General features: G+C 47.3%; 1 protein-coding gene across 2 annotated transcripts in view; it reads left to right on the top strand.

Annotated features, from left to right (window-relative positions):
• The window catches only part of AGBL1 (AGBL carboxypeptidase 1), an 822,308-nt gene extending 808,026 nt beyond the window's left edge, over positions 1 to 14,282 (top strand). The window contains exons 23-25 of one of the 2 annotated variants that reach the window (XM_066355294.1): positions 5,902 to 5,992; positions 8,912 to 9,068; positions 13,506 to 14,282. In XM_066355294.1, the coding sequence (XP_066211391.1) occupies positions 5,902 to 5,992; positions 8,912 to 9,019 (199 nt within the window). In that variant the 3' untranslated portion in view covers positions 9,020 to 9,068; positions 13,506 to 14,282. Of the gene's footprint in view, positions 1 to 5,901; positions 5,993 to 8,911; positions 9,069 to 13,505 lie in introns of those variants that run through there. The other variant, XM_066355295.1, reaches the window with a different exon arrangement.
• The last annotated feature ends 713 nt before the right edge of the window (positions 14,283 to 14,995 follow it).

Below are 14,995 nucleotides of genomic sequence, written 5' to 3'. Positions count from 1 at the left end.
TGGGAGGGGAGCGGGAATTCCTGGTTAACAAAACTCATTACTGTGACAGGCTGGAGGGCAGTGGGACCGCAGAGGACATTTCAGATGTATAGTCTGACATTAGGTTATTTCACATTAGCAGCTACCAGGAAAAGAAAAGCAAGTGAACGACATCATTTCTGCCTACCCGCAGATGCCCCCATCCAAAGCAGTCTCAGGAGAGACCTGGGAACTCATGACAGCCATTCATTCTTCAACTGTGGTTGCTGATTTCTGTGTCCAGTCCTGCATCAGGCGCTGGTGATGCAGAGGGGTCGATACCACCTTCCTGATGTATGATAATCCCATAGCAGTCGGCCCCCTGCCTCTAGGGAGAAATGCTCTTAGTTGTCAGTTCTGGCCCAGATTATAACAGAATTCATACCGGAACCTGCAGAGACATGGTACCTTAATAATAGGTACACTTACTTATTTTTACTACTTATTACACTGAGGAACAAAATTGTTGCATCCACAAAATCGCTTGTATTATCTAATTCGAGTGTGCTAATCTCAAATCTGACATTAGTCTTTCTCTGCAAGCTACAGTTTTTTTGCAATTCAAGATTTTAGGTTTTCATCTTATGTGAAATTTTTCAACATTTAGTTTAACATAATAAAGATGTCTTCTTGGGCATCATCTTTGTGAAAATGTAATAATTTATATAATGCAGTAAATACACTAAAAGGTATGATTGCAAAAGAATTTGTCTACAATTTTAAAATAGAACATATTATTAAAACACTTATTTTAATCATAAAATTTGCGCAAAACTAATTTAAATTCTATTCAGGCAAAAATTTGTGTTTGTAGCTCTTGTGTTTGTGTACTTGTTGAGGACAATCTCATTTGATGCTCCAGCAGTAGTCTGCTCATCACTAACAGCTCCAAGATTTTCAGAAAACTTATCAAGGTGACTGTTCAGGAAGTGAATCTTAACACTCACCTTATGTCCAATGCCGCGGAAAGCCAACAGCATCTTTTGAACCAGAAGTTCATAGTTTTCTGCTTTTTTGTTGCCAAGGAAGTTCTTTGTAACTGCCACAAAAGACTGCCATGCTGCTTTCTCCTTCTTATTCATCTTCCTGGCAAATTCTCCGTCACGTATGAGGGTTCGAATTTGAGGTCCATCGAATACACCTGCTTTTATCTTCTCGAAAGACAAGGCAGGAAAAGCAGAAATAATATGTTGAAAGCATTCACTTTCTCTATTCAAAGCCTGAACAAACTGCTTCATTAAAGCCAAGTTTGATGTGAAGTGGGGGAAAATGATCCTGTCTCGATTAACTACAGGCTCATTCACAATATTTTGCATCCCTACTTCCAGAGCTTCACGTTTCAGCCACTCCTTCTGTGTCCAGTGTTTCTCCCGAGCTCGGCTGTCCCACAAACACAGAAAGCAAGGATACTTCGTGAAACCTCTCTGTTGTCCTAGCAGGAAATTGACCATTTTAAGATCCACACAAATGATCCAGTTATGCTCCTCATACTTCAGAAAGTCGAGGACAATTTTTATGTCATTCTTACTAAGTCATTGAATTCAGGTTGGCTAAACTGCTGAGGGGTTAATGTCTGCTTGGCATCAGAAGAAGACCCTTCAGATTCTACAACCATTTTCTCATGCATCTTATCAAAATACACTTGATCACCATGTTCACTTTCTTTGTCCTTAGAAGAAATAAAACCATTGAAAACTGGAACTGGGAGTTTCTCAGAGTGTGGGATAGGTCGTATTGCTGAAGGAATATTAGGATATGCATGCGATCATATGCTGTTTTTTCTTGCCGATGCCCTTTGTATGGATCAGACAGAAATAACAGTCACTGCTGTGGTCCTTAGGTTCACGCCAAACCATGGGAATACCAAAGGCATTCCTTTGCATTTTCCTCTTGTCCACAATTTCCTCACAATTATGACACAATATGAAGAGCCCAATTCTTGTCTTGATCGCCAAGGGGAACTTGAAAATAGGCAATATATGCACGTGTCACAAATGATGAAATATTGCGCCTTCAACATTAAAGTGTGTAACGGCCACATATATAACAGAAGGTGTCTGTCAGGACTATTCTTACATTTACGCCTACTCGAAGAAGCCATGATTCAATCTTGAAACAAAATAAGAGGGTGTTTTTATCAGATAATAATTTTTTACATTTAAAAACAACTACAATTATGTAAAAGTGATGGTTGTAAAGCATTAACTGCCTTGTCGTTATGTTCAATCCAAGAGTCGTTGCCCTTTAACTCCAATTTAAAAACCAATGCATGCCATTAACTGTAACAAAAAGAAATTAAAATTGCATAAAAACTAGAGCATGCACCAAACAACGGATTTCAGATTTGGAATCAGCGATGCAGAAATATATAGAAACAGTTTTAAAACCTCATGCAACAGAAAATGAAAAAACAAATTGTTCCCCAGTGTTATTCATCCTTTATTATGTTCTCCCTGGAGAGAGAAGAGACAGCAAAGGGCCAGTTCTTCAGACTAACCCAGACGTATATGGAGGGCAAGGGCTGGCTTTTCTGGGATGGACTGGGGGCCGTTTGTGAGTTGGAAGTAATGCTCGCTACAGCATGAACCAGTGGTTCACTCCCAGTCTGAATGTCCCAGGCCGGGGTCACTTAGGTTCAGGCCTTAAGAACCACGGGGACCTCACAGGAGTTCCACCTCCAGGCCAAGCTCAGGCCTCCCCGCCGACCTGGTCCCTGGGCTGCCCCTGCTGGGGCCCGCGCCTCTGCTGCACCTCCCGGCGTGGGGGCGGTCCGGGCCCTCCCTGGGGCGGCCCCCATGGAGCCTGTCCGTAACTGTCCTGACTTACGTCTGCTCATGCCCTAGTGTGGTAATGGGGCAGTGCTGCGCACATGTGCCCCCGATCGTGCTGTTCCTCGGCGGGCCCCTCAGTCCTTGCCTAGCTCTCAGCGGCAGCTTCTCAGGACCAGCCCCTTGGGATGTATTCGTAGTTTGCATTTGCAGTAAAAGCCAGGTGTCCCATGTCCCCTGGGTAGGAGGGACGTCTGCTGTCCCTGATACATCACCTTTGTCTCCTGGCATCAGGCTGGTGCAGCTCCAAAGAATAATGACCCGTGGGAGCCCACAGACCACTTCCTCGGGGGACCAAAGGCCCGGCAGCTATCTCTTCACCCCAGGGCCCTGGACAGGGTTGTGCTGGGAGACGGGCTTGTCTCTGCTCCAGCCCCTGGCCGGTGGCGCTCTTCTTTTGACATTCTAGTCTTTCAGAAACGCTGCCTCCAGGTCAGCAGACACTGGCACACCGGCGTTGGTGTGGGCTGTAGTTTGGACACTTTCTGACCTTGGCACACCGGCGTTGGTGTGGGCTGTAGTTTGGACACTTTCTGACCTTGGCACACCGTCCTTGGTGTGGGCTGTAGTTCGGACACTTTCTGACCTTGGACTCCAGGGGACCCACCGGAGGCATGGGAACCCAAGTGAAGCTTACAGCTCTGTCTGTCACATTCCCTTGTCACGTCACGTCTTCCCTGCTAGTGTGTAAGCGCTGTGACTGTGGCTGGCTGGTCCACTGCTACAGCCCCCGTATCCAGCTCCATACCTGATGAGAGAGAGCTCATCTGTGTCTCTATCTAATACACACATGTATGGATGCTGTGTGTGCGCCTATTAAATCTGTAGATATTAAACATATGTGTGGGTGGGTGGATACATGGAAGAATGGGTGAATTCAGCAATTGTAATGGGAATTTATGCGTGACCGCAGGTTGTTAACTGGAGCTGTCTGCAGTGTGTGCAATGCTTGAGGAAAGAGCTATTTGTATGCGCATTTCTGTCCCTCTGATCCATCTGGTTCAAAGGTGTGTGCAGTGAACGTTCTACCATAGAAGAATCCTTTTTAGTGGCCTTATGGTGAGAGGGACTCAGACATTGTTGGGAATAGGATTCTTGGCCCTAAAGCCGCGGCTTTTACTTCTTACACTTGGGGGGTGGTGAAACGGGAGAACTGTTTCGGGGACCGCTAAGGCGGAAATCACCCTGTAAGCGAATTCAGCTAAGACTGTTAGGTCAGTAATCTTCTTACAACCTCAGGGTGGTTAGCTCTTCCGAGAGCAGCATGAAATGTCTGGCGAACAGGTCCACAGACCGGCAGCGCTCTAAATCATGGAGAGACAGCTGGGGAGCAAGAGGCCAACCGAAGAGGAAACAGACTCCAGCCACTGGTGTCTGCAGTTTCACTGTGTTCTGAGAGAGGAGAGTTTGATGGGCATGGAGTTCCTGAGGACCTTTTCCTGCAGCTCTCGGGTGGCTGGTGACAGCACAGCGCCGCCTGGCTTCCTGGGATCTCAGCTCTGCAGTCCGGGGCCGAGCGTGGGCTCCAGTGCCCGTGCCTGACCCGAGACTGCAGTGGGCTGTCTGCAGCACCTGAGGCTTGCTTTACAATTTCCTCCACCTTTTCTGTTTTCTAATTGTGACTTTTTATACTGTTGACATTCCATGTTATTTTGCGTTAGTTTCAGGTGCACAGCCCAGCAGTTAGACAGTTGTGACCAAGTGTCCCCCTTCTTGCATGTCTGACATCCGGGCCGAGACGGGCGTGTGCAGGAAAAGGCGGCTTTGCCCGCGTGCCGGCGTCTGTGGGAAGATGCCGGGGCCCCTGCATGCCCGTCAGGACTGGCACTGGATGCAGAGACCGAGGTGGCCGTCCCCACCACTGTGGGAGCCGCCGGAAAGCACGTCTGGCCCACATCCCAGCCCTGAGCGGTGCTAATTGCCTTCCCAGAGCTGGTTAAGAAAAACACATAATGTCAATCTGGCGCTTTGAAGGAGAAAACAGTAGTTCTTTGCCTCTCCTTCTCTTTTTTGCTACAACTAATTGGTCCATTTCTCCGCTACAATCACTGGGAAGCTGGATCCCCCACCCCCACCCCGGTTTGTAAAGTAAGCTGAAATGTATTTTTCTTGTGTGTCCACCGCAGCCCCTCACTAATGGCGCCTGTAAATGAGTAAGTAGATTGTTAAAATGTTATCTTGCGAGAGTGTTTTGTTGTTCTCCTAGCAGTTTATGGGAGGATTTTTTTCGTCCCTTTTCTTTCCCTTAAGAAATGAAGGAATCCTTAGAACCTTTCACGTTTCAAGGAGAAGCTTTCAAAATATTGATAGAAGGAAAAAGTATTTCAAACCTCGGCATTTTAGGTACACACGGGCACTGTGCAGAGGGGGCAATGAACACGTGCCAGCCGTCCGGGGAGATGAGCGTGAGCGGCTCCGTGGGTGCCAATGGATTTCCGGTGGCTGGTCTAACATTTCAGGCCTTGAGTGCCTCCCTGTCACTAAGGTGACACAGAGCAGAAGCCCAGAGTAAAGGTACTTAGTAGTTCTATGTCATTAAGACCAGGTGGAAGCCTCCATGGTGTGCAGCGATAGGCAGGTAAAGTATACTTTGTCAACATGTGCTGGCTTAATCATTGTAATCATGTCTTTGGGCTTTCTGTATTTTATTTTTTTGAGTACTTAGTGCAATAGCTTACATTTTAATTTTTGTCTAACAGTGATGTTTACCCTAATTTCAAGCTAACATAGAGTGGAAGCCATCACAAGCTAACCTAAGCAGTATACCCCCTAAAGATGTAACCAGCTCTAAGCCTGTCCAAGACACTCTGGCCACAACTCTAGCAACAATCTATTAGTGGAAGACACTGGCTGCCTCTCTCCTGAGAAAACATAACCCAGCCAGGTTCATCTTATCAGGAAATAGCGTTCACACGTAATACATGTTCACACACTTTAATAGTAAATACAAGAGCCTCCAACAAGATGGACTGATGTTAGTGCTAATAAGTGAGCACTATAGTTTCAGGACTGCTTATTCTGTGCACATTTCAGTGTTTTCCTGCTCACGCTGTAGGTGCGCACAGACTGCTGACGAGGAGGGTGGCCGAGACGCCGGAGCACAAGCAGGTCTCCCGACGGCTGCTGCACAGACAGATCCAGGGCAGGTGCGTGACCTCCGGGGCGGCTTCCCCGTACATTCTAGGGCAGGGTCGGGAACCTTTGTGACTGAGAGGCATGAGTGCCATGTATTTTAAAATGTAATTTGTGAGAGCCATACAATATGTTTAACACTAAATACAAGTAAATGTGTCCATTTTGTGTAAGACTAACACTTTTAAAGTACAATAAATCTCTGAATTCTTTTTAATAACGTTATGCTGTTGCTAACCAATGATGAATGAACTACTTCTTACCATTAATGCGACTTCTGGTGCTGCATGGTTTTGCTGATGGCTTTGTAGTCTGGTTGATACGTGGTGAGGTTAAGCTTCATGCAGACGTTGAGACTTCCATCCGTTAAACATGATCGTAGGTTGGTCTTAATGTTCTTTAGATGTGAGAAAGACTGCTCAAATGCATACATAGAGCCAAACACTGTCAGTACAGCAATACTCTCACTGAAGTGTGTGGTATGTGACGGGAAGAGCATTCCAACTTTAGACAATCAGCTGGTCCGCAGGTTGAAGTTTTTTCATTTCTCCCCACTTGTGTTTGCTCGCCAACTCTGCTTGCTGTCGTGCAAGTCTTTCTAAATCTTCATTCAGTGACTTTAACTTATTCACCCACATGTCTGAGGCCTTCAGGTCAGCAGCTTGTAGCTCAAAATCTCTGATGGAGACACCAGGGATATAACTCAGGTCGGCGCTGTACACTGTACACTCATGTGGATGGGTGATGAACTTAAAAAGATGAGTGCGCTAACGAAATTCTCCAAAGCGTGCTTTGAATGACTGCAGGAGATTAGATGTGAAGCCCGCTAACTGCTGGAGATCAAGATGTTGAGCAGGGTCACTTGCTGCACATGCATCTTTAAACTCTCCCAGTTTTTCAAAGTGTAGTAAATGACCTGTTTCAGTGTCAGCGATGAAGAGTTCCAGCTTGTTTTCAAATGCAAACACTGCTTGTTGAAGGGATAAGACTGTATTTCCAACACCTTGCATTTTCACATTGAGCTGGTTCAGATGTTTAGTCATGTCCACGAGATAGTAGAACTTCAGGAGCCACTCAGTGTTAGCTAACTCAGGATGCTCGACGTTTTTATTTCAAGAAAAGTCCAGATTTCGTTCAGACAAGCCACGAAATGGCTGAGCACCTTCCCTCTTGACAACCAACGCACTTTGCTGTGCAGAAGCAGACCAGGATAATTATTCCCAACTTCATCCAGCAGTGTTTTAAACTGGTGATCATTTAAAGCTTGGGCAACAATCAAGTTGACCACCCGAATGACCAGCGACATCACCTCACCAAGCTGCTCGCCACACATCTGAGCACAAAGCGCCTCCTGATGTAGGATGCGTGAAAACTTAGGATGGGTCTCTTTTCATGTTCACGAAAAAGCACTACAAATCCTCTGTTTTTCCCCACCATGCACAGAGCACCATCAGTACACACCGAAATAAGTTTATCTATCAGTAGATTTTTTTCTTTGGTGAACTCAGTGAAAGACTTGCATAAATCCTCCCCTCTTGTTGTCTCTTTCATAGGCAAAACAGCAAGACTTTCCTCACGTAGTGTGTCACCGACAGCATACCTTGCAATCACATTGAACTGGGATAAATGGCTTACGTCTGTTGACTTATCCAAAGCAAGAGAAAAGAATGGTGCTGCTTTTATGTTCTTCACTTGTGTTGTCTCAATTTGATTTGCCACCATGATGGTACGATCGTGAACAGTTCTTGACGACAGAGGCATGTCTTTTATTCGTTTGATTATCTTGTCTTTATCCGAAAAGTCGTCAAAAAGTTCACTGGCAACATCAAGCATGAATGTTTTGGCATACTCCCCATCTGTGAATGGCTTTCCATTTCTCACAATTGCTACAGCACCAGCAAAGCTAGCCGAATTCCAGTCACCTTGTTGGGTCCAAACATGGAGTTGCTGCTGACTAGCTTGCACTCTGCACAGTAGCTCTTGACATGCTTTCTTCCTGCTGTCCCCCCTGGATATTTCGATGCAAATGTAGTATGGCGTGTGTCCAAGTGCTGCTTTATATTTGACCATTTCATCGATGCAATTCTATCATTGCATATTAGACACACTGCAGAACCTGCTCTCTCCACAAAGGTGAATTCCTCTGTCCACTCCTGCTGAAAAGTACGATACTCATCATTTTTTCTTTTAGCCATCTTCTTCGCCAAAAGGGTTTCTGCAATTAGCTAGCTGACTACTTGATTTAAAGGAGGAAAGTTTACTTCTTGACCTCACAACGACCCATTTTATGAATTATCCAATAAAAATTTGGTGTTGTCCTGGAGGATCTGATTGGCTCCAGCCACCCGCAGCCATGAACATGAGCGGTAGGAAATGAATGGATTGTAATATGTGAGAGTGCTTTATATTTTTAACATGATCTTTTTTTATTAAAGCCATCAAAAGAGCCACACCTGGCTCGCGAGCCATAGGTTCCCGATCCCTGATCTAGGGCCTCTGTCGTCAGGGTCATTCCTTTGGATTCTCACAGCTGGTCACTCCCACTGTCCTGTGAGTAGGACACTCTCTGAGGAGGACTTGCCCGTGGTTTCCTGCACATGCTCACATCCAATACCCGTGTCCGGGGGAGGGCGCGAGCTGTTCGTATGTGCTTTACTCTTCTAGCCCTCATTAGGTTGAATCATCAGAAATGTGTTTTATAATTAAAATACTTTAGTTGCCTACATTGCCCAACACAGGGGCTGGGTTCACTGCAGTCTTAGTAAAATTCAAGAAGGCAGCATGGTTGTACTGGTCGCGGACATCACTAGGTGGAGTTCCCCTCTCCAGTTCTCAAAATAGTTGTCTTCTCTGCTGTATGGAGTAGCTGTTCTGTTAGTGTTGGGAGGGCAGAAGTTGAAAGAGAATGAAATGTCATTGTTTTCGACTTGCAGACCAAGGAGGAAACTCTCCCATCCAAAGTCTTCAGTCCCCTAGGAGGCTCTTTTTCGGGGCGGTGTCAGCGATGGTCAGTCCCTCGGAGAAGGCTCGGCTCGGATTGAAAGGCCTGCAAGGAACACAGTGGACTCTGAGATGCCCACCGCCTATCAGGTAGGACATTTCTATAATGTTTGAGAACACGACACCTGGTCAGGGAAACCCACCGAGCCCATTAGGGAGAGACAGCAGTAAGATATTAGGGAGCGCTGAAAGGTGGGAGGGGAAGATCAGAGTGATGACAGAGGTCAGAGAGGGAGATCAGTGTGATTAGAAAAAGATCCGAGAGAGAGAAGAATGATCAGAGGGCTCTCATCTCCCTCTGATCTCTGTGACCTCCCAGAGAGCCCACGGAGGGATGAACGAGCTAGAGGGGAGACAGGTCAGAGAAGAACTCAGATCGAGAGCGAAGAGGTCTATCTGAAAGAGATCAAAGAAAGAATGAGAACAGAGGGTGTCAGATCAGAGGGAGAGAGGGATGGAGATCAGGAAGGAGAAATCAGAGATCACAGGGAGAGATCAGATGGAGAGAGAGAGGGAACAGAAATCAGAGAAGACATTTCAGAGAAAGAGATATGAGAGATTGAGATCACAAAAGAAAGATCACACAGAGAAAAGGAGAGAGAGATAAGAGGTACAGATAGATCAGAGAGACCACTAATCTCTGTACTCTCTAATCTCTGACCTCTCCCTGATCTGAGGTCACAGAGAGAGAGATCTGAAGGAGATCTCAGACAGCAGGTAGAACAGAGGGATTAGAGAGAGTGGAGAATGAGATCAGAGAGATAGCAGAGAGCAAAGAAAAGTAGAGGAGAGATCACAGAATGAGATAAATCAGAGTGATCACCGAGATCAGAAAAAAAGGATAAGTCAGAAAGCAAAGAGTGATGGGGATCAGAATTGAGAGCTCGAGACTAGATCAGAGATAAATCAGAGATTGGAGACTCACAGAGAAAAAGGGGAGAGATCAGAAGAGATCATAGAGAAGGAGATCAGGATCACAGTCACTATCATCAGAGAGAGAACACTAATCTCTCTGGACTCCCTCTCATCCTGAGAGATCAGAGCGATTGAGCAGGAAGAGAACTCAAATGAGATCAAAGGAAGATCAGAGGGAGAGAGATTTCAGATAGCAGGCAGATTACAGAGAGGACAGAAATTAGAGACATTAGAGAGAGAGAGAGAGATAGCAAGGTCAGAGGAGATGAGAGATGAGAGAAGAAGAAAGAGCAGAAAGAAAGATCTGAAAGAGAAGAGGTATAGAGAAGTCAGAGAATGAAGAAAGATGGAGATCAGAGAGACAGCAGAGAAAGGTCGGGAGTGAGAGGAATCATATAGAGAGGAAATGGAGATCAGATGGAGAGAGATAATGAGATAAAGAGAGAAGGATCAGAGAGAAGAGACACAAGAGAAAGACCAGGGAGAGAAGCCAGAGAGGAGAGAGCAAAGAAAGATCGAGATCAGAGAGAGAGACCACACAGAGATATGAGGTATCAGAGATGAGACCTCAGAGAGACCACTACTGTCTCTGTACTCCCTCTCATGTCTGACCTCTCTGATCTGAGCTGTCACAGACAAAGATAGACCGGAATGAGAGCTCAGAGAGATGGATCAGGAAGGAACTCTGAGAGATCTGGGAGAGAGCTCAGAGATAGCAGGAAGATCAGAGGATTAGAGAATGAGATCAGAGAGAACAGATCAGAGGGATCAAACAAATCAGTGATTTAAAAAAAGGGATCAGAGATCCAAGAGAGGGAGGTATGGAGAAATCAGAGAGAGAAAAGTCCAATATCAGAACAAAGAAAGATCAGAGAGAGGTCGGAGGGGGTGCAAGATCAGGGAAAGGGAGAAATCAGAGATATAGGGGGGAGAGAGGAATCAGAAAAAGAAATGAGAAAGATGAGAGAAAAGAGGGAGAAGGAGACAGAGATGAGCTAAAGGAAGACAGGGATCAGAGATTTCAGAGAAAGTGATGAGAGAGATAAGAGAAAGATCAAGAAATGAGGCCAGAGGGATCTCAAAGAGACAGTGGGCAGATCAGAGGGATGGGAGAGAGAGGGATGAGAGAGAAATAATGAGGTCAGGATACAGAGAAGGAGAGAGGAGAGAAATAGAATGAGATAAATCAGGAAGAAAGAACAGAGATATGAGAGAAAATAGGGAAAGATCAGAGAGAGAGCTCAGAGATTAGACAGATCAGAGAGACTAGCAGTGTCTTACTCCCTCTTTGATCTCTCACTCTCATCTCTGATCTCTCTCTGATCTCAGGGCACAAAGAGAGAGATCAGAAAGAGATCAGGAAAGATTGATCTCTCACAGAAAGATCAGAGGGAGAGATCTCAGAGACAGCAGGTAGATCAGAGGGATTCAAGATTAGAGGAGAGATGAGTGTGATTAGAGGAGAGAGGTATAGAGAGATCAGACTGAGAGGTGGAGAAGAGAGACAGGGATGAGGGAACTCAGAAGAGATCAGGAACAACTGTTCTCTCAAAGAAAAAGATCAGAGGGAGAGACCGGTAAGAGAGGAGCGATCACAGAAGAGAGGGAGTCCCAGGGGTTGTAGTGAGATCAGAGAGGAAGACGCAGAGCAAAGAAAAATTGAGATCAGAGACATAGGAGAGGGAGATGGAGAGAGGAGGGGAGAGAAATCAGAGATCACTAATCACTGTACTCCCTCTCACCTCTCCGTGACTGAGAGGCCACAGAGAGATCAGCAATACGGACCAGGAAGAGACCAAAGAAAGAGATCAGAGGGAGAGAGCGAGGTCAGGATATGAGAGATCAGAAAGAGATGAGAGAAGATGGAGAGATAAAAGAGGGAGATGGAGAAAGGAGAAAAATCAGAAAAGATTTCAGAGGAAGATGAGAGAGAAGAGGTCAAGATCAGTGTGATTGGAAGAGATCAAAGAAGAGAGAAGAAAGCAAAGAAAGATCAGAGGGAGAAATCATATGGAGAGAGATCTCAGAGAGAGCAGAGATATAAGAAAAAGGAGAGATCAGAGATGGATCATAGAGATCTGAAAGAGATCAAAGAAAGGTCAAGATCAGAGGGAGTGAGAGATCAGTGGGAGAGACAGATATGAGAGAGACCTGAGAGAGAGCAGGCAGAGCAGAGAAAGGACAGAGATTAGATAGAGACAGTGAGGTCAGAGAATATGAGGGAAGAGACAGAATGAAGAAAAATCGAGATCAGTGAGACAGCAAGAAATCAGAGAGCGAGTGAGATCAGAGGGGAGGAGAAATCAGTGTGATTTGAAAGAGAGCTCAGGAGAAAAGTTAGATTACAGACCACTGATCTCCATTATTGCTCTCTCTGATCTCTCCCTGATCTTTCTGATCTGAAAGAGATTAAAGGAAGATCGAGAACAGAGGGTCCAGAAAGATCAGGAGGGAGAGAGAAATCAGAGATCTCAGAGGGAATAGAGAGATGACAGAGAATGGGGGCAGAGAGAGATGAGAGAGAAGTAGCAAGTTCAGAGGCCATCAGAGAGGGAGAGAGGAGGGCAAAGGAAGATCGAGACCAGAGAGAGAGAGGAGTTTGCTCAGAGATGAGACCACTTACCTGTTTCTACTTCCCTGCAGCGATTTCCTTTTCTCTCTAGTGCAGACTTCAGATGGGGGGGGGGGGGGGTCTACATTACCATTCTTATTTCATAATGTGCTGAGAGCTCCTTTTTTAGGCATCTTTTTCTGACTCTCTTGCACAGGAAAGGGCGGACGTCAAGGACTTTGTCTTTTCGGGCCTTCACTCATACTTTCTAAGCCTACTGCCCCCCCAAACCTCTTCCCTTCAGCTGCTGACACCCATCTGAAGACCTGACTCACTACTCCTGTCCCACACCCCAGCCGTTACTGGTTTAACGGCAAGCTTTCCTTGTGCCACATCTTGCCCCATGCATGTCACTGTACTGGCCACACTAGTGTCCTCTGTTTCTACCCAGTGAACATGAAATGCCAGCTAGGCTGGTGTTCTCTCGAGATGGCCAAATAAGGTTGCAGCAGTGAGGTGTGCGACGGCCTTACCTGTTGGAGTGCCACGTTTCTGCAAGTAGGGAGGGACGTGCTTTGTTGGGGGGTCCCTTCTGAGATGCTCTTTCTTGCAGTGCCCTCTGGATCTGAGCCCCACACTCCGCCACCCTGTGCGCGCACGCACATACATTGCCTGGCATGTAGTAGGTGCTTAGTCAAGTGCATGTTGAATGTGGGTGAACAACAGGTGTGACACCTAGAGGACCCCTCAGGCAAAGATCAGACATAGTTATGTAGAAGGGAAGGATAGCCAAGTGAAGTCGTTAGAGACGCATTATGCAAATTATCTCATGTTTTAGGGAAACAAACTCAGATTGGATGTAGTGGCCAAGTCACCTCGAGTCCTGTCAAGTCACCTCGAGTCCTGTCTTGGAAGTGGAAACGTGTCCCTATTGAGACCGCTCCTCTGGCCGACCAGCGTCTCCCACCGGCCTCCCTCGTTGTCTCCGTGGTTCCTAGAACGGTCCTTAGAGAACATGGGTTAGGACATTCAGGCACTGAAACCGGCATTTTTCTTTACAGACTCCGAGGAAGAGTTCCTGGAAACCGAGCTCTTCTAAAGCTACGCCCGGCTGGTGCCCTCGCACCCCCCAGACTCCACTGCGCAGCCCCGGGCGGCTGTGGGGGGCCCCTGTGGCCCGGGCCCCTGCTGGACAGGCTCTCTCTCCGGCCCTGAAACACTGCTCGCCCCGGGGCTGGGAGTCACCGTCTCCACAGAAAAGCACGCCACCCAGAGGGCGCCCTCTGCAGGAAGGCCAGGCCTCTGCGCTGGGAAAGGGCCCCACAGCTCCCGGGAAGCCCGGAGGCCAGCCCCTCGCGTCTCTGCAGAGTCCCTCCAGCCTGCTCTCAGGGTCTCCAGTCCCGGAAGCCCCACTGGTCTGGCCCCCGCCCCCGCCAGGCACTGAGGTCACCTCTGGGCGTGGCCAGAAACTGCCTCCACAGGCATGGCTCCGAGTCAGAGCCGCCACCGCTGTCCCCATGTCCTCGGGGCCTCTCAGGGCCTGGAGCCGGCGCAGATACAAATGGTTAAAGCTGTGGACACCCCGAAGAGCCGTATTTTCTTACTGTGTATCTGAACCTAAATATTGCACATACACAAGCTGTACATGTGTCGGACAGGAGCTTGTGTTTATTTCATCCTAACCAACGTCTGAAGCACGTACGAATATCCTTATTCTGCTGATGGTAAACCAGGTTCAGAGAGGTTGAGTCACTTCCCCAAGGCCTTCAGAGCCTGCCAACCTAGGCCCTGCAGAACACTGCATCCCCACTGACGCATGTCACAAAGTAGATAGTACAGAAGCAGGAACAGAATGGGGCAGCATACTTAGGTACTAAAGAGGGAGTCATGTGTGATAGCGCCTTATCTCTCCTGACATTCTCCGAGGTCGCTTTTATCTTTATCATGTGATCAGTTACCACCGGTCCACATCTCCGCACACTGACTGCTCCGCAGGTACCCCTGCCTGACCTTGGCCGTGCCCTTCATGGGCCCCTGTGACAGGCCACCCTGCACCCCCGCTTTCCGGCCCTAGCACTGACCCCCGCAACACCGGCCTTGTCCAGCAGGGGGCGCTCCGAGAGGCCAGTCTTTTCTCGGCCTTTTTATGCTTTGACACTCACCCTGGGAGACAGCACCTCCGTTCTCCTCACTCTAAAGCCACTTCTCTCCTAACGACTTCCAAATCATCATTCATCACCGAGCTCTTGTGCAGGATGTATTGAACAGAAACCTCTTGCTGTTGTCACGGCCTTAAAACAACCCGTCGCCCCCCCCAAACCTGACCCCCCCCCCATACCCATGACAGGGCACCCTCCGCCACTCCTCCGGAGAATCCCGCCCGCTGTTTCTACCTAGATTCCGATACATCCCACACCCTGAACTGAATCTGTACAAAGAGCTGAAGGAAAAACACATCATGTATGCTTTGAAGTGCCCTTTGAATCTTCAGCTAAATTCACAGAAAGTCAATTTCAAGGGATGGGGGGGTGGGCAAAAGTAGGTTTACAGC

The sequence above is a fragment of the Saccopteryx leptura genome, chromosome 13 (assembly GCF_036850995.1).
Source record: "Saccopteryx leptura isolate mSacLep1 chromosome 13, mSacLep1_pri_phased_curated, whole genome shotgun sequence".
Taxonomy (NCBI): domain Eukaryota; kingdom Metazoa; phylum Chordata; class Mammalia; order Chiroptera; family Emballonuridae; genus Saccopteryx; species Saccopteryx leptura.
This window is presented reverse-complemented; position numbering and strand designations above follow the sequence as displayed.